Here is a 22,176-nt window from a genome sequence, read left to right as displayed (position 1 = left end):
ACGCCCCGCCTCCGCCTCCTGGAGCCTCGGTGGCGTTGGGGGGGCCTGGGGTCTCCCCCAAGTCCATGAAGAGGCCTTGCGCCTCCCATCCTGCTCCGCCCCCGGAGGACCCACCGGACCCGGCTCCGCCCCCGGAGGACCCACTGGACCCGGCTCCGCCCCCAACCCAGTTGTTTGTCCGGCCCCCGGGCCGCCCGCCGGAGCGGTCCCTCTGCCCTGTCCGGCCCCCGGGCCGCCCGCCGGAGCGGCCCCGCCTGTCTGTCCGGCCCCCGGGCCGCCCGCCGGAGCGGCCCCGCCTGTCTGTCCGGCCCCCGGGCCGCCCGCCGGAGCGGCCCCGCCTGTCTGTCCGGACCCCGGGCCGTCCTCGGAGGAGGACCCTCCGGCGAGTCCGGCTTCGGCCAGCCCCGCCTCCAGGCGTCCCTCTGAAGCGTGCCCTCCGCCCTGTTCAATCTCAACTCGCCCCGCCTTCAGGCCGTCCCCCAGAACGGGTCCTCCGGCTTGCCCTGCCTCGACCAGTCCGGTCCACGAAGTGGATCCTTAGGCCGGTCCGGCCTCGACCTGTCCCGCCTTCGGGCCGTCCCCCGAAACGGACCCTCCGGCTTGCCCAGCCTCGACCGGGCCGCCCACCGGAACGGACTCTCCGCCCTGCCCATCCACGTCCAGTCCGACCCCCAGGCCACCCACCGGAACGGACTCTCCGTCCTGTCCATCCCCAGCCAGTCCGACCCACGGTCCGCCCGCCGGAATGGATCCTCCGCCCACTGGAACGGACCCTCAGGCCCACTCATCCCCAGCCAGTCCGACCTACGGTCCGCCCGCTGGAACGGAACCTCCGCCTACCGGAACGGACCCTCCGGCCCACTCATCCCCGACCAGTTCTGCCTTCGGGCCGACCCCCAGAGCTGCTGCCTGGCCACTCCAGTCCCGTCCAGTCCTGCTCTCAGTTCAGTTCAGTCCAGTCCTGCTCTCAGTTCAGTTCAGTCTAGTCCGGTCCAGTCCTGCTCTCAGTTCAGTTCTGTCCAGTCCGGTCCAGTCCTGCTCTCAGTTCAGCTCCGCTCAGTCCAGTCCAGTCCAGTCCTGTCCTGTCCAGTCCAGCTCCGCTCAGTCCTGTCCAGTCCTGCTCCGCTCAGTCCAGTCCAGTCCTGTCCAGTCCTGTCCTGCTCAGTCCAGCCCGGCCCAGTCCTGTCCTGCCCGGCCCAGTCCTGTCCTGCTCAGTCCAGCCCGGCCCAGTCCTGTCCTGCTCAGTCCAGCCCGGCCCAGTCCAGCTCCGCTCAGTCCAGCCCGGCCCAGTCCAGCTCCGCTCAGTCCAGCCCGGCCCAGTCCTGTCCAGTCCAGCTCCGCTCAGTCCAGCCCGGCCCAGTCCTGTCCAGTCCAGCTCCGCTCAGTCCAGCCCGGCCCTTCCTTCAGTCCAGTCCAGTCCAGTCCTTTCCTTCAGTCCTGTCCTGTCCTTTCCTTCAGTCCAGTCCTGTCCTTTCCTTCAGTCCAGTCCTGTCCTTTCCTTCAGTCCAGTCCTGTCCTTTCCTTCAGTCCAGTCCAGTCCTGTCCTTTCCTCCAGTCCTGTCCTTTCCTTTCCTCCTGTCCTTTCCTCCAGTCCTGTCCTTTCCTTCAGTCCAGTCCAGTCCAGTCCTGTCCTTTCCTCCTGTCCTTTCCTCCAGTCCTGTCCTTTCCTTCAGTCCAGTCCAGTCCAGTCCTGTCCTTTCCTTCAGTCCTGTCCTTTCCTTCAGTCCTGTCCTTTCCTTCAGTCCAGTCCAGTCCAGTTCCTGTCCTTTCCTTCAGTCCTGTCCTTTCCTTCAGTCCTGTCCTTTCCTTCAGTCCTGTCCTTTCCTTCAGTCCAGTCCAGTCCTGTCCTTTCCTTCAGTCCAGTCCTTTCCTTCAGTCCAGTCCAGTCCTGTCCTTTCCTTCAGTCCAGTCCAGTCCTGTCCTTTCCTTCAGTCCAGTCCTTTCCTTCAGTCCAGTCCTTTCCTTCAGTCCAGTCCTTCCCGTCCCTTCAGTCCAGTCCTTCCCGTCCCTTCAGTCCAGTCCTTCCCGTCCCTTTCCTTCAGTCCTGTCCTGTCCTTTCCTTTCCTTCAGTCCTGTCCTTTCCTTTCCTTTCCTTCAGTCCTGTCCTTTCCTTTCCTTTCCTTCAGTCCTGTCCTTTCCTTTCCTTTCCTTCAGTCCAGTCCTTTCCTTTCCTTTCCTTCAGTCCAGTCCAGTCCTTTCCTTTCCTCCAGTCCAGTCCAGTCCTTTCCTTTCCTCCAGTCCAGTCCTTTCCTCCAGTCCTGTCCTTTCCTCCAGTACTGTCCTTTCCTTCAGTCCAGTCCAGTCCAGTCCTGTCCTTTCCTTCAGTCCTGTCCTTTCCTTCAGTCCAGTCCTTTCCTTCAGTCCAGTCCTTTCCTTCAGTCCAGTCCAGTCCTGTCCTTTCCTTCAGTCCAGTCCTTTCCTTCAGTCCAGTCCTTTCCTTCAGTCCAGTCCTTTCCTTCAGTCCAGTCCTTCCCTTCCCTTCAGTCCAGTCCTTCCCTTCAGTCCAGTCCTTTCCTTCAGTCCAGTCCTTTCCTTTCCTTTCCTTCAGTCCAGTCCTTTCCTTTCCTTTCCTTCAGTCCAGTCCAGTCCTTTCCTTTCCTCCAGTCCAGTCCAGTCCTTTCCTTTCCTCCAGTCCAGTCCTTTCCTCCAGTCCTGTCCTTTCCTCCAGTACTGTCCTTTCCTTCAGTCCAGTCCAGTCCAGTCCTGTCCTTTCCTTCAGTCCTGTCCTTTCCTTCAGTCCAGTCCTTTCCTTCAGTCCAGTCCTTTCCTTCAGTCCAGTCCAGTCCTGTCCTTTCCTTCAGTCCAGTCCTTTCCTTCAGTCCAGTCCTTTCCTTCAGTCCAGTCCTTTCCTTCAGTCCAGTCCTTCCCTTCCCTTCAGTCCAGTCCTTCCCTTCAGTCCAGTCCTTTCCTTCAGTCCAGTCCTTTCCTTTCCTTTCCTTCAGTCCAGTCCTTTCCTTTCCTTTCCTTCAGTCCTGTCCTTTCCTTTCCTTTCCTTCAGTCCTGTCCTTTCCTTTCCTTTCCTTCAGTCCTGTCCTGTCCTTTCCTTTCCTTCAGTCCTGTCCTTTCCTTTCCTTCAGTCCTGTCCTTTCCTTTCCTTCAGTCCTGTCCTTTCCTTTCCTTCAGTCCTGTCCTTTCCTTTCCTTTCCTTCAGTCCTGTCCTTTCCTTTCCTTTCCTCCAGTCCTTTCCTTTCCTTCAGTCCTGTCCTTTCCTTTCCTTTCCTCCAGTCCAGTCCAGTCCTTTCCTTTCGTCCTGTCCTGTCCTTCAGTCCTGTCCAGTCCTGTCCTGTCCTTTCCTCCAGTCCTGTCCTTTCCTTCAGTCCTGTCCTGTCCTTTCCTTCAGTCCTGTCCAGTCCTGTCCTTTCCTTCAGTCCTGTCCTGTCCTTTCCTTCAGTCCTGTCCAGTCCTGTCCTTTCCTTCAGTCCTGTCCTGTCCTTTCCTTCAGTCCTGTCCAGTCCTGTCCTTTCCTTCACTCCTGTCCTGTCCTGTCCTGTCCTTCAGTCCAGTCCTGTCCTTCAGTCCTGTCCTTTCCTGTCCTTCAGTCCTGTCCTGTCCTTCAGTCCTGTCCTGTCCTTCAGTCCTGTCCTTTCCTTCACTCCAGTCCTGTCCTGTCCTTTCCTTCACTCCAGTCCTGTCCTGTCCTTTCCTTCACTCCTGTCCAGTCCTGTCCTGTCCTGTCCTTCACTCCTGTCCAGTCCTGTCCTGTCCTGTCCTTCACTCCTGTCCTGTCCTGTCCTGTCCTTTCCTTCACTCCTGTCCTGTCCTGTCCTTTCTTCACTCCTGTCCTGTCCTGTCCTGTCCTTCACTCCTGTCCTGTCCTGTCCTGTCCTTCACTCCTGTCCTGTCCTGTCCTGTCCTTCACTCCAGTCCTGTCCTGTCCTGTCCTTCACTCCAGTCCTGTCCTGTCCTTCACTCCAGTCCTGTCCTGTCCTGTCCTTCACTCCACTCCTGTCCTGTCCTGTCCTTCACTCCACTCCTGTCCTGTCCTGTCCTTCACTCCACTCCTGTCCTTCACTCCACTCCTGTCCTTCACTCCACTCCTGTCCTGTCCTGTCCTTCACTCCACTCCTGTCCTGTCCTTCACTCCACTCCTGTCCTGTCCTTCACTCCACTCCTGTCCTGTCCTTCACTCCACTCCTGTCCTGTCCTGTCCTTCACTCCTGTCCTGTCCTTCACTCCACTCCTGTCCTGTCCTGTCCTGTCCTCAGTTCCGTTCGGTTCAGCCCAGTCTTAGTTCATTCCCTCTCCCGTTTCTTTCCTTCCTGTTCCTCCCGTCGTTTCGGTCCCTCCCATCCTTCCCTCCCTCCCATCCCTCCTGTCGTTTCGGTCCCTCCCGTTCTCCCTTCCTGTCTGTTCCCCTCGTTTTTTCTGCCCTTCCTGTCCTTTGGTTCCTTCCGCTCTGTCTGGTCCCTGTGTCTGTCTGCTCCCTGGTTGCCCCAGTGGGCCCCTCTTTGGTTGGGTCCATGGGGCGCCGGGTGGCGCCCGTTGAGGGGGGGGGGGGTACTGTCACAGCTCCCATCCGCTCCTCTGCCTTGTCTGTCTCCCATCCACTCCTCTGCCCTGTGTCTTTCCCTGCAGCTCGGTGCCTGAGTGGAGTCTGGCTTCTCAGCTGACTCCACTCAGGCAATCAACCACCTCCACGGCTCCCGGACAGCTGATGATCATCTCTCTAATGACTCACCTACAATAAGTACCGGCTCAGCCTTCCACTCCCTGCCAGAGTATTGAACCTGAAACCATGCAGTTCGGTTTGCTCTCTTGCCTTTGACGTTTTCTGTTTGAGTGTCTGCTTAATTCTGACCTTGTTTTCTCCTGCCTTCACGCAGCCAGCTGTCCAGGAACCCCACTCCTGCCTGGACCCCCCCCACTCCTGCCTGGACCCCCCCCACTCTTGCCCAGAACCCCCCGCTCCTACACCCTGGCTTTCTCCATCCGCCATTATTCATCCCCTCCAATAAATCATTCTACGTCTCCTCAGGTCTTGGATGTGTGGCTCTCTGCTCGGGTCCACCAGCTCAGATACGTGACACTTTCAAAGGTGCCGACCTGTCCTGCAGGGACAGGTTGTCCTTTAATAGTTTGGCTGCATCTGTGGGGTCCTGACGAAGATATCCCAGGGGCCCCTTACGGAAGGTTAAGGTCACTCTCCCAGGGAAAAATGTTAGTTTGTGCATTTCACCTCTCATAAAGAAAATAAAAGAGTCAATCTATGCAGTGGTGGATAAGAGGAGTGAAAGTCAGTACTGTTACATTGCTAAAATATGACTCATTCACAAGTAAAAGGACTGGTGTTTGAAAATAGTGAAACAAAAATACAGAGTATTCTTTAAAAAAAACTCCTCAGAGTATTAGTTCCTTTTAACCGGTGATGTCACTGTTACCTCTCCAGGCTAGGGCTCTACATTTGCTGTATTTTGCTTTGATAGTAGTTAAAACATTATCATTTAATCATTAATAACTGATAAGATACAAAACAAGTCTTTTTCCCCACATGGCATAATGAATACTTAAGTACAAGTAAGAGTACAGACTTGGAAATCTACTCATAAAAGCACAAGTACCCCAAAAAAACTACATAATTACAGTAATTTGAGTATTTGTAAGAAATGGCTTCCAGCCCTGTATGTGTGCTACAGACAAAGATGCTTTCTATAACAGATGTTGACGTGTAGAGGAAGACTCTATCCACTGCTACTTTAAGTTGCTGCCTGTCTGCATGTTTCTGCTGTCAGTTCTGTCACCAATCAGTGGACCCCTGTGGCTGAAACTCTCTGAACAATAGGGGGCATCATGTGACACTGATGTGTGAAGTGGTTCAGAAGAGGCTGTCACAGAAACTGGTTTGACCAGTTTCAGTCAACTTTCAGCACAGTCACGTTCCTACAGTTATCTGCACACTTTCGAATAAAGCACACTGGTAATATGTCTTATTACACAACATGCTTAACAAATACAGTCATTTTGTCTTGAACGTATTTAAGGCGCTGGAGCCTATCAAGCAGTAGAAAACGGACGGATGGATTTGTCATTATATCATCATCATAACATTGAGGATAAATCCAACGCGATGTTCAGTGTTAACAGGATGAACGGACATGACGTTCTTTGATCATAACTCGAGGATGTAAATGAACTGTTATAAACGTAAACCGGCTCATGTATGTCCATCAGTCACGTTAGTTAACAGTTATTGACTCCTTAACTCGTACAGTTATGTCTTCAACATCGTACTATGTATATATGTCTATGATCGCAACAGGAGATAGACTCAACACACGGTGCGCGATACTTGGCAGCGGCAGGCGACGGCGACACCCTCACTTCTGATCGGCTGTGAAATTGGAGGGATTTTTTTACGTTTTCAAAGATTTTCATGACAGAAAAGCATAAAGATGATGAGCCAGAAGATACTGCTTGATTTAGCCGAAATTTTACTATTGACATTGGCTTATAAAAGTTTACCCTGGCGCCAACCAACTCCCATGCAGCAGCTTTTTTTATTTATATCACGATAGTCCTTAAGGGAAGGATCATAAAGACTCGGGAAGTCAATCACGGCTAAAATGATTTGCTCCTCAATGTTGAAAATGTTGCACTAATGTGAGTGGCGATAGTGTCACAAAACGATAAGGGTGTTAGTGTCATATGATGCAACTTTACCAAAAAACGTAGGTATAATCGATTAGCTTAAAGTTAGCGTTAGTATTACTACACCGTAGATGTGTCGCGCTACGTTTGACTAATGTCAGTATGAGGGTATGGTTGAATAATGTTATATTTGTCAGACACCATTACTGCCCTAGCGATATGTGTTGTGATCTAGATGCGTAACATACTGCTGCATCCACATGTTATTGCCTATTTTTATTGCGTGTTGATCTTTGCATAAACTCTCTTCTATGAGCTGTTAACCTACAGCTCCTGGTGTCTGTAAAAATACATATTGTGTTTATTAATGCATCAGTGTAGTTACACATAGATACCTAAAGACCATCCACTATTGTAAACATATGGACAATATTCACATATCGGTGTTTGGCCTCTCCTTTTACAGATGCACCCATCAATTGTTGACAAAGATGGCAATCTTTGTCACATTGTCCTTTTATCTGGAGATTTTGGGTGTCCTCCCTGTTTCAAATTTCAAACTAAAACGAGGGGCAATCCAGAGGAACATTCAGCAGTACATGGAATGTGGAGTTCATTTCAATGGTATGTTGATAACAAGTAATTTATTGATATTATATTTGTAATAGCAACTTTTAATCATATTTGTGTTTTTATTATATAAGATATGTACAATTTAGGCAGTGCTAGAATCAAGTTGCACTCATTTGAGGTCTGCTGATAAGCTATTCTCTTCAATGAAGGTACAACATGTACCACTAATTTCAGCAAGACATGCCTGTGTTGCGGAGATGGTGGTGCCTGTTACTTCTGGAGAACAACAACTTGAGCAGGTAGGAATGAGTATTCAGTAGACAGCCTAATAAACTTATGTTTTTCCTTTTAGTCTTGGTTTGTGTTATGTATTATCTTAATGCAAGTGCTGACCTCTGGCCCTTCTTTATTTCACACTTTCTCTATTTGTTTATTATCTGTTGCACTACACTGGAGTAGAAGAAGCTCAGCATTCTTGTATTTGTTCCATATGTCATTAATTATAGTTATGGAAAAGTCTTTGCCCACTGAACCAAGGAATGCGAGGACCTCCTTAAGGGAAAACATGCTCCAGTGTTAAGAATAAAAAGGAAGGCTGAACAGGACAATGTCACTGAGGTTAGTTATCAAGGGGGATGTTAACTAAAGTTAACTAACCAAAGTTTGAGTGATTTTTGTGTTATTAAATCAGTTTAACACACAAAGATGTGACAGCTGTGACTTCAAAATGCACATGGTTATCTGGATTAGAATTGTCATGACCAATTTGTCGCTTAGCTGTGGATGTAATTCTGCAAATTGAATTGTCCAGGAAACCATGGCAGCAAAGGACTGTGATGATGACAGACAGTGCATGGCTGACCCAGAGAGATTCTGTGTTTTCCAGACATCACAAAACACAGGACAGAGGTTGGTTTGAAGAAATGAAAACTTCAAGGCCTATTCAGGCTTTCTAAGAACTTGACTGAAAATATGTTTAGTTTTATAGATTTGAGGGAAATTAGTCATGCTTTTCATTCACATTGACTGTATTAGGGATGAGGGTAAGGATAACAATTGAATAGTATGTGTGTTAAATGTCAGATATGTCTCTTCGTGTTTAGACTTTTATACCCAGATGTTGAGTCTCTGGGATGGGTCCAGTGCCAGGCATGCAAGGGTTGGCTGCACAAAGAATGTGCAGGAAAATCTAAAAATAATGACCCATTCAGCTGTGGATGCACAGATATTGATGAACACCCAAGGTAAAGTATTATTAAATGATATCTGTGTGCTATCCATGTCAAATGATGGGACAACACTTCCTAGAATCATTGTGGCCGAGTAGTTCAGTTTTTTCAGCTGCTGGTTGTCCTAATTTTTTATTCATCTTTTTCTGCAGCATCATGGCCACTGTTGAGGAAGGGGGAGTTTTGGAGGTGTTTTCTAAGACACAGATCAAGGTAACTTATGAATACAGGGTGACCCAAAAGTTTGGAAACAAATAAAAAGTCTATAATCCAAATAATATAACGTTATTTCAATAAATCTGTACCACAGATATATTCAGAAGAGTAACAGATTAGTGTAAAACAAACATATTTCAACATGTTCATGTTTGTTTCTTATACAAAGTTGTGAACGTTTCCACCAACTGGTTACACTGGTATCTTCTGGAATGTATCTTCATTTATGCTTAGGAAGGTTTCTCAAACTGGCCAGTAAATGTTGCCTCATAGTACTTTTGGATGTTTAAAAAAATTTAAACTGTCAGATACTTTACCATCAAGAGTTTTGAAATCTGACACTGATGGCCTGCACTTTGAAGTTATGCTCCAGCATACCTGGACCTTATGGTTCTATTAATTTTCTTCCGAGTTATTGCACTCGGCAAATACTATGCTTTTAAGTTATTTTATTATGCTATAACAAAATGGGTAAAATAAGAGTGAATTCATGCACCCCCAACTCAAATAGACACTGCAGTTAAACTTTGTTTCCAAACTTTTGGGTCACCCTGTAGACTTTTGTTGTTGTTTTGTTGTTATTGTCTTTGATATATTCTCTGATGATTACATGTTCACCTTTCGCTCTTTGGTTTCAGAGGTTACATGATGATCTCATAAGTGGAAGCATCCATTCCAATAGGATGCATCTGTGGCAGAATCCCTCCACCTCAGTGAGCCTCAAGCAGTATCTGAAGCTGAGGGCATTAAATTTTAGTGACGAGCGGGTAAATGAAAATGCCATACGTTATGTGTATGCATGTCCATTCAGATCTCTGTCTTTCCTGATACACACCACAATAACATAGATGTGAAATGCCTTCTTTGTTGCTTTGAGAATACATTAATATTAACTATATGCTAATGTAAAAAATAATTGTGACGTTGTAACCAAATGCAATTTGAAAATGCTCATATTGTTTGGTTGTTAGTTTATCCCCAGTCCTGTGGTGTGTGTGTGTGCGCGTGTATGTGGTTTCATGACCTAACTTTAACTCATAACATAACTTGTTGTAGGCTTTTATAGTTATCAAAGACATGGACACACAATTAACTATTAAATTTTACCGTTGTAATAAACGTGCAACTGCAAAAAATGCACAAGGTAAGTAAAGAAGCAAATGTACGTGTTCTTTTAAGCATCTATTTTTATTTTAACTGTGATTCTTCCAGTAAGGACTTCCGGTAAGGACTTCCGGTATGGATTGGAAAATGGCGGCCACCGTCTTGTCTGCAGCTGGGTGCTCTTGGCTAAATTCGAGACACCCCAAAATCAAAGTGAAAAACTGATGTGGCAGGCCAGTCCATCTTTCTGAAATTCCTTGGCAGCAACTCAAAATGGTATTCAGTAGTTTGTATGGCCTCCATGTGCTTGTATGCATGACTGACGATGCCGGGACAAGCTCTGAATGAGACGACAGATGGTGTCCTGGGGTATCTCCTCCCAGAACTGGACCAGGGCATCACTGAGCTCCTGGACAGTCTCAGGAGCAATCTGATGGTGTCAGATGGAACAAAACACAATGTTCCAAAGGTGTTCTATTGGCTTCAGGTCAGGTGAGCATGGGGGCCAGCTAATGGTATCAGTTCCTTCATCCTCCAGGAACTGCATGAATTCTCTTACCACATAAGACTGGCCATTGTCCTGCACCAGAAGGAATCCAAGACCATTGCACCAATGTAGGGTCTGACAATGGGTCAAAGGATTTCATCCTGATACCTAAAGGCAGTCAGAATGCCATTGTCCAGCCTGTAGAGGTCTGTGCATCCCTCCATGGATATGCCTCCCCACACCATCACTGACCCACCACCAAACCAGTCATGCTGAACAATGTTACAGGCAGCATAACGTTCTCCACGGCTTCTCCAGACCCTTTCATGTCTGTCACATGTGCTCAGGGTGAACCTGCTCTCATCTGTGAAAAGCACAGGACACCAGTGGTGGACCTGCAGATTCCTGTGTTCTATGGCAAATGCCAGCTGAGCTCCATGGTGCCGGTCAGCGAGCACAGCGGGCACTAGAGGACGCTGGGCCCTCAGACCACTCTCATTACATCTCTTTCTGATTGTTTGGTCAGAGACATTCACACCAGTGGTCTGCTGGAGGTCATTTTGTAGAGCTATTGCAGTGCTCATCCTGTTCCTCCTTGCACAAAGGAGCAGATACCTGTCCTGCTGATGGGTTGAGGACCTTCTACGGTCCTGTCCAGCTCTCTTAGACTAACTGCCTGTCCTGGAATCTCCTCCATGCTGTTGATAATGTGCTGGGAGACACAGCAAACCTTCTGGCATTGATGTGCCATCCTGGAGGAGTTGGACTGTCTGTGGAACCTCTGTAGGGTCCAGGTATCGCCTCATGCTACCAGAAGTCACTCTGACCCTAGCCAAATGCAGAACTAGTGAAAAACAGTCAGTAAACATTAGGAAGGAAAAAAAATGTCAGTGGCCTTCACCTGTAAACTCATTCTTGTTTTGAGGGTTGTCTCATTGTTACCTAGGGTACGTCCTCTTTTGCCCGGACATGTCCTCAATGTCCGGGTTTTTGATCTTGCCTAGCTTGAGCGCATCACAGACCAGTGTATTTATCATTCACGTTGAATGGTTCCTTTGGAAACACGCTCTGAGAAGCGGAGTTTGAGCCGAACCCCGGAACGCTCCACACTCACTCACTCCTCGCAGGCTGACAGGCAGGTAGGCACACTGCGAGAGAACACTCGAACCGAAAGAAAATGCCGAAACGCAAATGTCATTTCACTGATGAAATGCGAAAAAAGTACCCCTGTTTTCGTCCGGGTCGTGTCAAATGGGAGGCAGAATGTACAGTCTGCAAAGCTGGGACTTATGTCTCTGTGGCTAATAAGAAATGGAAAAAGAAGGAAAAAAGGACTGTTGACTTGAGGCATTATTTCTATATTTTTTTCATTTGCCATTAGACACATTATTTTGAAGAATGGGCTAACTGAACATTGAAGAATAGGCTACCTCTCTTTTTTCTTTTTGTTTAATATTTTGAGGCATTATTTCTATTTTTACATAATTGATAATTGGGAGGTTATTTTGAAGAATGGTACTCTACCTCACTGTTCCTAACTGAGGTGTAAGTGTCAGACTTAAAGCTCGTGTCTGGAGTTTGAATCGCAGCGTCTCCCAAAACACTGTTGGTCCCTCCCTCCCTCTGATTTCGCCCCTTTATTTGTGCACGCGCGGAGTACATGAGAGGAGTGCCCGGAGTGCTGCAGCATCTCGCCTGTTTTGCTGTTTTCCACTCTTCTACATTTAGTACATTTAGTAAATAATAAAGGAATTACGTTAGAATTCTGTATTGAGTCTAACTTGTCCTAATACCAAAATAACATGAATCTGCTAGGACGAACGAGTAAAGTTTCAATATGTGATTACACTCGTGTATCCCTCTGGATGACGTTGTTTATCAAACTTAGTGTATTTACGCGTGTATATGTGTTACATTGTTTATTTATTTCTATCTAGAGTTCAGAATTGCATGACTCCTCTGACGAAGAGTATGTCCCAGACGCTCCAACATCTTCCTCCAGAGGTCGGGCATCTAAACGAAGCCATCAGGCGGGCTATGGAGGCCGTGGTCGGGGAGCGACGCGAGCACCCCGAGCCAAAAAATGTCCTGCAGTCTCTTGGCCTGACAAGCCGTGGGATTGGTAACTTTTCTGGAAGTTGCTGATCCCTGATGCTCTCTCCTCCACAAGCAAAACAAATGTGCTCGCGGTTGCGTAGTGCGTAGCTCGCCCACCTCTGCATGGGCTTGCTTGCTGTGCGCGTAACCGTTGATTGACAGCATGACAAAGCTGAAGCTCGAACTTGATTGGTCGGCAGCGACCAGCGCTTTTTGGAATAACATGGGGGTCTATGAGAGGAAGGCGGAGCTCAGGAATAAATTTTCATATTGCGTCATACTAACATTATATTGTAGTATCGAACTAGACTAACACATTTAAGCTTTGTTAAACAATGATACATAAATTGAAAACAAACGGAAACTTCGGACACGAGCTTTAAGAGAGATGATTATTTCTTATTTTGTTAAACATCTGAATACATATGTTCCTACACAACTTGAGTCAATAACTATTAAAGACTAGAGCATGCCATATTTGTATGTGACTGATTATATTGTTTAGGAGAATTACTTTAAATTAATAAATATATTATTTATAAAGCAACTGTTTGTGAGTGTTTTGGGCTATTTTTCTGTATATCCAGGTAAAGTGTTCTTTTCTGGGGAATTCAGAATATCTGTTTAACTGAGTTTGAAGCACAGAAAACCCCCTGACCCATGGAAAACCCCTAAAAAGGGGGGGGGGGGGGGGGAACTGAAACTTTTTCTTCCAGAAGGAGACGAGAACTAATAATCAGAGCCTGGTGGTAGAAATATAGAAGAGCTTCGGCCTTGGTTGGCTCTAAAACAACTTATCATGTGTGTTTGTAGCTCCGTCGTCTGTTTGAAATTTCTGTGGTGCCATTTTTGTTGAGTCAAAACTCCAATTCAAGATATTTTTATCCGTATTTTGACCTCCAGTTTGAGAAATCAGCATCTTTCCGACTCATTCAAACACAATTTAAGAGTCTCCAACGGACAATATACATAAAATGAATGAGGGGTTAACTTGCCTGGTGATGACGGCCTCACTGTGGTCAGTAATAACTCTGTGGTTTCCTGATGCTGAAACACTAAATGTCAAGTCACAGTTTCACATCAACACTAACTGAACGATGTTGAAGTTTCCTCCTCCTGCTGGTGTTTGGTTCAGCAGAACCTCCCATACATGAGCTGTGGTTTTCTTCTTATTTTTGCTGCAGCTGTGAAGTCAGTTGGTCGATGTTCATCATGATCGTGCTGCTGCTCACGCTCCTCACAGGTACTTTTACTCTGAAAACATCCTTTTTAAAAAACTTTTTTATCATTTAATTCTGTCTTTTTCTTTCCTTGTTTGTCTCCTTTCTGGGTTTAATTGTTCAGTCTTGTGTCTCATTTGTTGCTCTTACACATAGATCTAAGTGAGAGGATTTTATCTGCCAAAGTGTCAGAGTAACTGAGAATGAGTTCTGATTGAATGATCGAAGTTTTTTAAGGCTGCTGCAACAAGCTTTAGAAAGTACCACAAGCTCATGTCTTTGCTGGGGTTTCTAGGTTAATCTTGCAGTTTTATATTTTAAAGTCGGCTTTTGCAGTCTACAATGCCTTCTAAACCCAAAAATATGAGTAATTCATCTGCTCCACCTCAACGGTCTGCTCCACACAATGCGTCCTCACCTCGTAGAGACTCTCCCTCCTTGAGACAGGAGGCTGCAGTCCCTGAATTTAAGGAGGAGCTGCTACTTTCACTCTGTAACAAGATGACGGTTATTTTTGAAACTGAGCTCCAGACGACCTTCAGGGAAAAGGTAACATCCATCAAAATGGAGCTACAAACAGTAAAATCTGAGCTGTCGGTCAGTATTTCAAACATGAAGTCCAACCTGGGCGCCCTAAAGCACACTGTGGGTGAAATGGAAACTTCACTGTCTGCATGCATCGACGACAGTTTCACACTTGTTGAAGAAATTTCACTCTTAGTCCTTTGAAGTTTGCTGTAGTGGGTGTTTATTGGTATTCTTACCAACACAGAGCGTGAGTCTGTGAAGGTCAGTCCACCCAGAGCATTTGGAGAGTCCACATTTTACAGGCATGTCAGAGGGTAGATCAGAGGGTACGGAGGGGGCTGTATGTCAATACAGGGTGAATAGTGGTTAATTTGTGTTTGGTTGCTAATCAGTGAGAGGAGGTAATACAACTAAGAACAAAAGGTGGTTGAATTACGGGGTCTGGCAGACAGATGCAAATGGCAAAGCTGCAATGTACACTTTCTGATTTTATGTCCAAATGTGGTTGGAGATTCAATAATCCCAGTGGAAAAGAATACTCCTTTTTGTTTCAAATGCATAAGTCTGTCTCACACATTGATTTTTTTATTGATACAAAACTGATTTCCAGTGTCTCTACAGTTACATACCATCCTGTAGTCATTTCTGATGATGCCCCTCTTTCTTTGAATATTCGATTTTCACCACAACCCTGATAAGATAAGATAAGACAAGATAAGATAAGATAAGATAAGATAAGATAATCCTTTATTACTCCCCGTGTCTGGGGAAATTTCCCATGTTACAGCAGCATACATCATACAGTGGAGCAACAATAAACAACAATAAACAACAATATAATGATAATCATAATAACAATCACAATATGTTCAGGAGTGTAGGATGGAGAAAGTGGCTTATGGAGTGATGTGAAGTACAAAAAGACTCAGAATAGCGCAAGAACTGTGCAGATTATACAGTAAAAGATGATGTGATAGAGTCCAGTTTTGTGTTAACATCAGCCAGTGATGCTGACGTTATAAAGTCTTATAGCGGATGGAATGAATAACCTGCGATAGCGCTCCTTCTTGAGGGTTAGCTGTCTCAGTCTCAGTCTACTGCTGGAAAAGCTACTTTGAGACTCCACAGTGTTATGCCATGGGTGAGAGGGGTTGCCCCTGATGGATGTGAGCTTTGCCAACATCCTCCTCTCCTCTACCTCCTCTATTGAGTCCAGGGAACAGTCCAGCACAGAACTGGCCCTCCTGACCAGTCTGTTCAGTCTCTTTCTGTCCCTTTCAGAGCTTCCTGCTCCCCAGCAGACCACTGCATAGGAAACAGCAGACGCTACCACGGAGTCATAAAATGTCCGGAGCAGAGTCCTGCACACTCCAAAGGACCTCAGTCTCCTCAGCAGGTGGAGACGACTTTGGCCTTTCTTGTACAGGACCTCTGTGTTGTGTGACCAATCTAGTTTGTTGTTGAGGTGAACACCCAGGTATTTGTATGAGTCCACTATCTCAATGGCCATTAGGCTTGGGCGGTTTTACGGTAATACCGTATACCGCCAGTGTTTAAAAATAGCAGCGGTATCAGTTCCAGTACCGTCATGAAAAAAATACAATGCTCTTATACAGGACATAAGTGTTATGAGAGTGTGTGGCTCCGTTATTAGAGAGGGAGAGAGAGCAGCGTGTGTGTGTGAGAGCGGGGGAAAGCGAGATGTCCGAGCGACCCTGAATGCAGCGCGAGCGAGGAAGACGGAACGGCAGTCGATTCGGGGAGGAAGAGAGAAGAGGTGTGTAGCTGCTGGGTTAGCGCGATTGTATGGTTCAGGCGCTGTTAATAGACCCTGTGCACGTCAGAATGCTAACTTCCAGGTTCTGACCGGAGGGGCTTACAGGTCCTTCCGGAGGCTATTTCGCAGCATGGATAACATGGAATCAAAAAAGAAAAACATTGTTTTCTCGGCAAAACAAAAAATCAGATTTCAGCCTGTTCAAGGTCGATAGGGGAGGTACTGTAGTGTACCATTATGTTCGGCTTCTGGTGTTTATAACAGTTTTATAAGCCTTCACCGTTTTCCAAAAGACCAGCATTTGCGGGCTCAGTGGATTGCCAAAATTACATGAAAAAAAATGTTTCACACTGAGCTGAGGATCGGGAATATTAGTGCATAGTCACTGATCAAACAGCAAATATCTGATAAACTATAACAACAATCCGTGCACTCTTCAATCATTTGTTATTCCATTTTGACACCTAATAAAATATAGAAGAAATCCAAGCATTTTTCATTTTGTTCAAACAAAACTACAATATGTCTTGCTGAACTCGACTAACCCTTTTCAGTACAAAAAATCGCTAACATTTGTAAATAAAAATATGACGAGAAATACAGGGAATATTGAACGCGCATCGCGAGGTGCATTTCCTTGAAAACGACCTATTCGTGGAGTATATACCGACTTCAAGACATGTTTTGGACAAAATATGTTACTGGCTTGTTTCGTCTGGATGTCCAAGGTTGGATTATGGCCGTTTTTTGTGGAATATTTTCATCCGTGTGTAATAATGAACCCGGAAATGTGAGTCGCGCTGTGTACGTTGAAGCCTTGTATAGAGAACGGATGGATGGATATTCGTTGTTTGTCGGACAAATGTGTTTATATTACCCGCTGTGGTAATCACATCTGAAAGTGGTTTATACCGGCGGATTCATGAGAATCTAAGCTTTCCATCGGCGTATAGTGTTTGTATAATCGCGTTTGCAGTTTCAGACATTTAGCAAATTGCTTACGCAGATCTCAAAGTGTACCGCGGGCGGCACACTGAAGCGCAACTGAAGTGCAACGGGCTAAGTACCAAAGACTAAAGTGTAAAGTGGATTCTAGTAGCTAACTAAGCAAAAAATAGTAATGTATAAATACTAGAAAATAAAATGATAAGGTACATGTTTGGGAAGCCCTACAGTTAAGCTAGCGCTAGTTATGTAGGATGCGATGCCACTTATCTTCAAAGTTATATTTGTACTGGGATATATAAAATTTGAATCCCTTTTCCCGTTTGCTTTGAGGAGCTGACGAAAAATCATCAATGAGACGATAAACATCGTCAACAGAAATTTTAGGCAAGTTGCTTAGGCATCTGGAAAAGTAAAGTGTACTGCTGGCTTCTTCCATTTTGACAGCACTGTAAGTGGGACCGGAAGTAACTGTAGCACCCAGAGTTTTTCAACCGGAACTAGCACATGCTATCGTGCACAGGGTCTATTTACAATAAAGGCTGCAGTATTCTTCAATAAGGCCGGGCTCCTGTGTCTTTGCCTTCTACGACTGCTGAGGAAGTGAAGGGGGTTAACCCCGAAGTAACAACAGTAACTTCGGCCCTGGAGAACTGTCCTCCCAATCACGGTCGGGAGCTGAGCAGGAAAGGTTAACATAAGGATTAAATAAAAGTCATTTAATGCCTAAAATTGATTCTCTGTCCAGTAGCACTTATGTGTGGTTGAATTTTCAGTTTTACTTAAACAGTTATGTTTTAGCCTACTTTTGGAGACTTTCCATAAAGTTTATGAATGTGACATCGTCACGTAACACCGAGGGGGGGGGCGGATCCCGCATGGAGTGATTTGATGTCAAAAAAGAACACAACTTCTGCAGTTTGGCAGTATTTCGGGTTCCAGGCAAACGAGAAAGGAGAGCCGGTAAATACTGATGAAGCAATTTGTAAATTCTGCAATCAAAAGGTGATCGCGAGAGATGGAAGCAACCTCTAACCTAAGGACGCATCTCCGAATCAACCACTCACTCACTGCTGCGAGTATTCAATTTCCGAACGTGAAAGCACAAGCCAGTAACAGTAATAGTCACGGTAATACCATATACCCTGGTAAAATATGAAGGAAGTTTGACGGTATCAAAATTTGGATACCGCCGAAGCCTAATGTCCATACCCTGGATGTTCACCAGTGCAGGCTGAGGTGCCCTCCTCCTGCGGAAGTTGATGGTCATCTCTTTCGTCTTACTGGCGTTGAGCTGCAGATGGTTTCGCTCACACCAGTCCACAAAGTCAGAGATGACTGTCCTGTACTCCAGCTCGTCCCCGTTAGACACACACCCAACAATGGCTGTATCATCCGAGAATTTCTGGAGGTGACAGCTCCCAGAGTTGTAGTGGAAGTCCGATGTGTACAGGATGAAGAGGAAGGGAGAAAGCACCGTCCCCTGTGGGGCCCCCATGCTGCTGACCACTACATCAGAAACACAGTCCTGAAGCCTCACGTACTGTGGTCTGTTAGTGAGGTAATCGATGATCCAAGCAGCCAGGTGACTGTCTACTCCCGCTCCCTCAAGCTTCACCCTGAGCAGAGAAGGCTGGATTGTGTTGAAAGCACTAGAGAAGTGAAAGAACATGACCCACACAGTGCTGCCGGTGTCCTCCAGGTGAGTCAGCGATCTGTGCAGCAGGTAGACAACTGCGTCATCTACTCCAATGTTCGATTGGTAAGCAAACTGCAGTGGGTCCAGATTAGGGCTCACGAGGGGGCGTAGATTCCTGAGGATGATCCTCTCCATCATCTTCATCAGATGAGAAGTGAGGGCCACAGGTCTGAAGTGGTTGGGCTCCCTGGGGTTCCTGGTCTTTGAGACCGAAACCAGGAAGGAAGTCTTCCACAACACAGGAACCCTCTCCAAACTCAGGCTCAGTTTGAAGATGCGTAGCTGCACCTGACTGAGTTGGTCTGCACAGTTTCTGAGGAGTCTGGAGCTGATTCCATCAGGACCTGCAGCTTTCCTGGTCTTGATCTTTTTTAGCTCCCATCTCACCTGATCAGCAGTTACGGAGAGGCTGGGGGAGGATGACAGGAGAGAGGGTGATGGTGGTGGTGGTGGGGGGTGAGACAGGGAGAGGTGATGGGGCTGTGTGTGAAGTCCAGAGGGGGTGGGGGTAGGAGGAGAGGTGCTGTTGGTGGTATGGAGCTGAGGTGTGAAGAAGAAGCTGGCTGGTCAGTGCTTTGATGAGAGCGGGGAGGAGTGGGAGCAGAGTCGAACCTGTTAAAGATACTCTTCATGATGGAGAATTAATACTTTACTTCTATCTGATAACAAATTTGACAAAGAAGCAAACCGGTTGACCAGCCCCCACTAGACACAGGCCCGCCGAGACAGTGATCAGTATGCCAGATGACCAGTCCACCCCTGACTGTGGGACATGTTGGACTGTAAACAGCAGAACTTAAACTCAGTTTGGATTTTAGCTTCATGTCTTTCTGTTCTCACAGCCTCTGGATGTCTCAGCAGCAGAGTTGATGGTCGAACAGGTGAGAACGTCACCTTCACCTGTAGGTACAACCTGTAGGTTCACCTCTTTGTGACATGAAACTATGATACATCCCATAATAATGATGCTCAAAGTTGGTTCTAGAGAAAATGATCAGAAACTGGATTTAGTGTTCAGATTGTGACACCTGAATAAATGTAAAACTGATCTGGTTGAACATTTTGTGTGTCATTTTTCTTATTTTTGTCTGTTTTTATTGTTTTGTGTTCATCTTTGCCTCTTTTCTGTGATTTTACATCGATTTTGTTTGCCTTTGGGACAGGTTTTTCTCTCTGGCTTCATTTTGTTTGTCGTTTTGGGCATTTTTGCCTCTCGCTTTTGACGTTTTGTGTCACATTTCTATTGTTTTGTGTCTCCTATTTATTATTTAATGCCAGGTTTTAATCGTTCTAGGCGTTTTTAAGGGAGTTTTGTCTCTTTGTGACATGAAACTATGATACAACCCATAATACTGATGTTCAAAGTTGGTTCTAGAGAAAATGAAGAAAAAAAAAAGATTCAGCTTTTAGAATGCAACACCTGAATGAATGTAAAACTGATCTGGTGTCAGTTTTTACCAGAACTCAGATGTGTTATTCCTCCTGTGTCTAACTGCTGAACTGATGAAGTTCTGAGGCTCAGAAATGATGGAGTTTCAATCATCCTCTATGTAATTCAAGGGTCTGTAATTCTGGAAATATTTGTCGTTTGAAGGTAAAACTTCACATGACTTCAATAAATACACTAAAATTACTGTAGATAAATAATCAGCTGATTCTGAGGAGGTCAGCAGGAGAAGGTTATTTTTTTTTCATTGAATGACCCATAAAACAAGATGTTTTACAAACATTGTAAAGTCAGAGACTTAAACGAAAACTCAGGTTGGATTTTAGCTTCATGTCTTTCTGTCCTCACAGCCTCTGGATGTCTCAGCAGCAGAGTTGTCGGTCGAACAGGTGAGAACATCACCTTCACCTGTAAGTACAACAGAAAATCCTACGGAGCTCTGTCGGTTTGCTGGAATCTAGGAGACATACCAAGCAGGGGTATGTGCGACAACCAGCTGATCTCCACAGATGGAAATAAAGTGAAAGAACAGAGCGGAGTTTCCAGCAGGTATCAGCTGATGGGACGACTGGACCAAGGGGACGTTTCTCTGACGATACTGAACCTAAGAGAGAATGATACTGGACGCTACGGATGCCGGGTAGACATACCTGGATGGTTCAATGACGAAAAACATCACTTTGATCTGACCGTTAAAGGTAAGAGGCAACTTGTTTAACCCATTTTTATGTACATTCTCAATTTACACATAAAAACATCGGATTTGCTTAAACACAAAATACAAAGATTAGGTTTAACATTCTGACCACTGACAGGTGAAATGAATAACACTGATTTTGTCTTCATCATGGCTCCTGTTAGTGGGTTGGATATATTAGGCAGCAAGTGAACATTTTGTCCTTAAAGTTGATGTCAGAAGCAGGAAAAATGTTCAAGTGTCAGGGTTTGAACACAAGACGACTGGGTCAGAGCATCTCCAGAACTGCAGCTCTTGTGGGGTGTTCCTGGTCTGCAGTGGTCAGGATCTATGAAAAGTGGTCCAAGGAAGGAACAGTGGTGAACTGGCGACAGAGTCATGGACGGCCAAGGCTCATTGATGTACGTGTGGAGGAATGCTGACCTGAGTGGTCCAACAGATGAGCTGATTGTGGCGAGTGCAGTAGCAGCTAGGAAGGCTGCAAAATATGGGAACAGCTTAGAGCAAAGGCTCCAATTACCCAGTAACTTCTAAGTTGAGCTCGACAACGCCACCTTGGGGAGAGAGCCCCCAAGGAAAGTTTTTGCCTCTTAAAAGCACGTTTGAGGCACACAGGTTCGTATATCACGAAGCGAGAGACGTGTTGCTCCCTTACAATAATCCAATTTTATCTACACAACTAATTAAAATCAATTAAAACGCGATAAAACAAGGGGAGAAGGGGTGCAAAGGGTCAGAGGTCTGCTTACCATGTGGCGGTGTGTCGACGGAGGGGAGGAACTAAACCAAAAAAAACAAGGCTCACACATCACATGGGGAGGATACCACCACCGACGACACCACGTCCCAACCCCAGGTACACAGCCTCTGGAACATAGAAAGGGAATCAGTGGAGAACACAGAAACAAAAAGAACTAAACTAATAACCAAATCAGAAGGAATATTTTAACCTAGAAAACAAATATCAAAAAACAAATAAAGATCAGAATAAGAACAGAAAAAAACAAATCAATACTAGTTGGACATTAAACAATAAAGGGCATAAAGCAAAACAGAAAGACAACAAAACCCAAATAATGTCCAACGAATAACACTGTGTTCTCACTGTGGGCGCAGATAAAAAGACAGACAAAGCAACAATTAAAATCAAAGAAATAAACACAGTTACAAATAACCCAGTTCGTAGCTCGCTTGGTCCGAACCCGGCTGACACTGGAAGGAGGTAGGCCAGGCGAGTGAGGCAGAGAGATAGCAGCCGCTAGCCCCAGTTAGCCGTATAGCAGGACACAGATACACGGCAGGGCTAAGCAAAGCACAGCGGTACACATGCAGTACACAAAGCAGCAAACAAAGCAGCAGCAAAGCAGCAGCCAAGCAAAGCAGCAGCGGGTCCTTGGTACTGCCACTAAACAGCATGGGAAAAACAGAAGGGCTGGGTTACAAACATGGCAGTTTGTTATGCTCAACACAAAAGGAACCGAACCTACCTCTGTACAGCAGCGTGGCGCACACACACACACACACACACACACAGGACAGGGAGAGCACGTCAGAAGCCGCTCCAGCTTCCTA

At 46.1% G+C, this 22,176-nt stretch overlaps 1 protein-coding gene across 1 annotated transcript; it reads left to right on the top strand.

The window, feature by feature from the left end:
- The first annotated feature begins 745 nt into the window (after positions 1-745).
- Positions 746-21,034, top strand: LOC127530655 (hepatitis A virus cellular receptor 1 homolog). The gene is made up of 3 exons (XM_051937937.1): positions 746-948; positions 13,476-13,534; positions 20,258-21,034. Exons 1-3 carry the CDS (start codon positions 746-748, stop codon positions 20,623-20,625), a joined length of 630 nt encoding a protein of 209 aa, XP_051793897.1. The 3' UTR covers positions 20,626-21,034.
- The last annotated feature ends 1,142 nt before the right edge of the window (positions 21,035-22,176 follow it).

Source organism: Acanthochromis polyacanthus, chromosome 17, assembly GCF_021347895.1.
Source record: "Acanthochromis polyacanthus isolate Apoly-LR-REF ecotype Palm Island chromosome 17, KAUST_Apoly_ChrSc, whole genome shotgun sequence".
Lineage (NCBI taxonomy): Eukaryota > Metazoa > Chordata > Actinopteri > Pomacentridae > Acanthochromis > Acanthochromis polyacanthus.
This window is presented reverse-complemented; position numbering and strand designations above follow the sequence as displayed.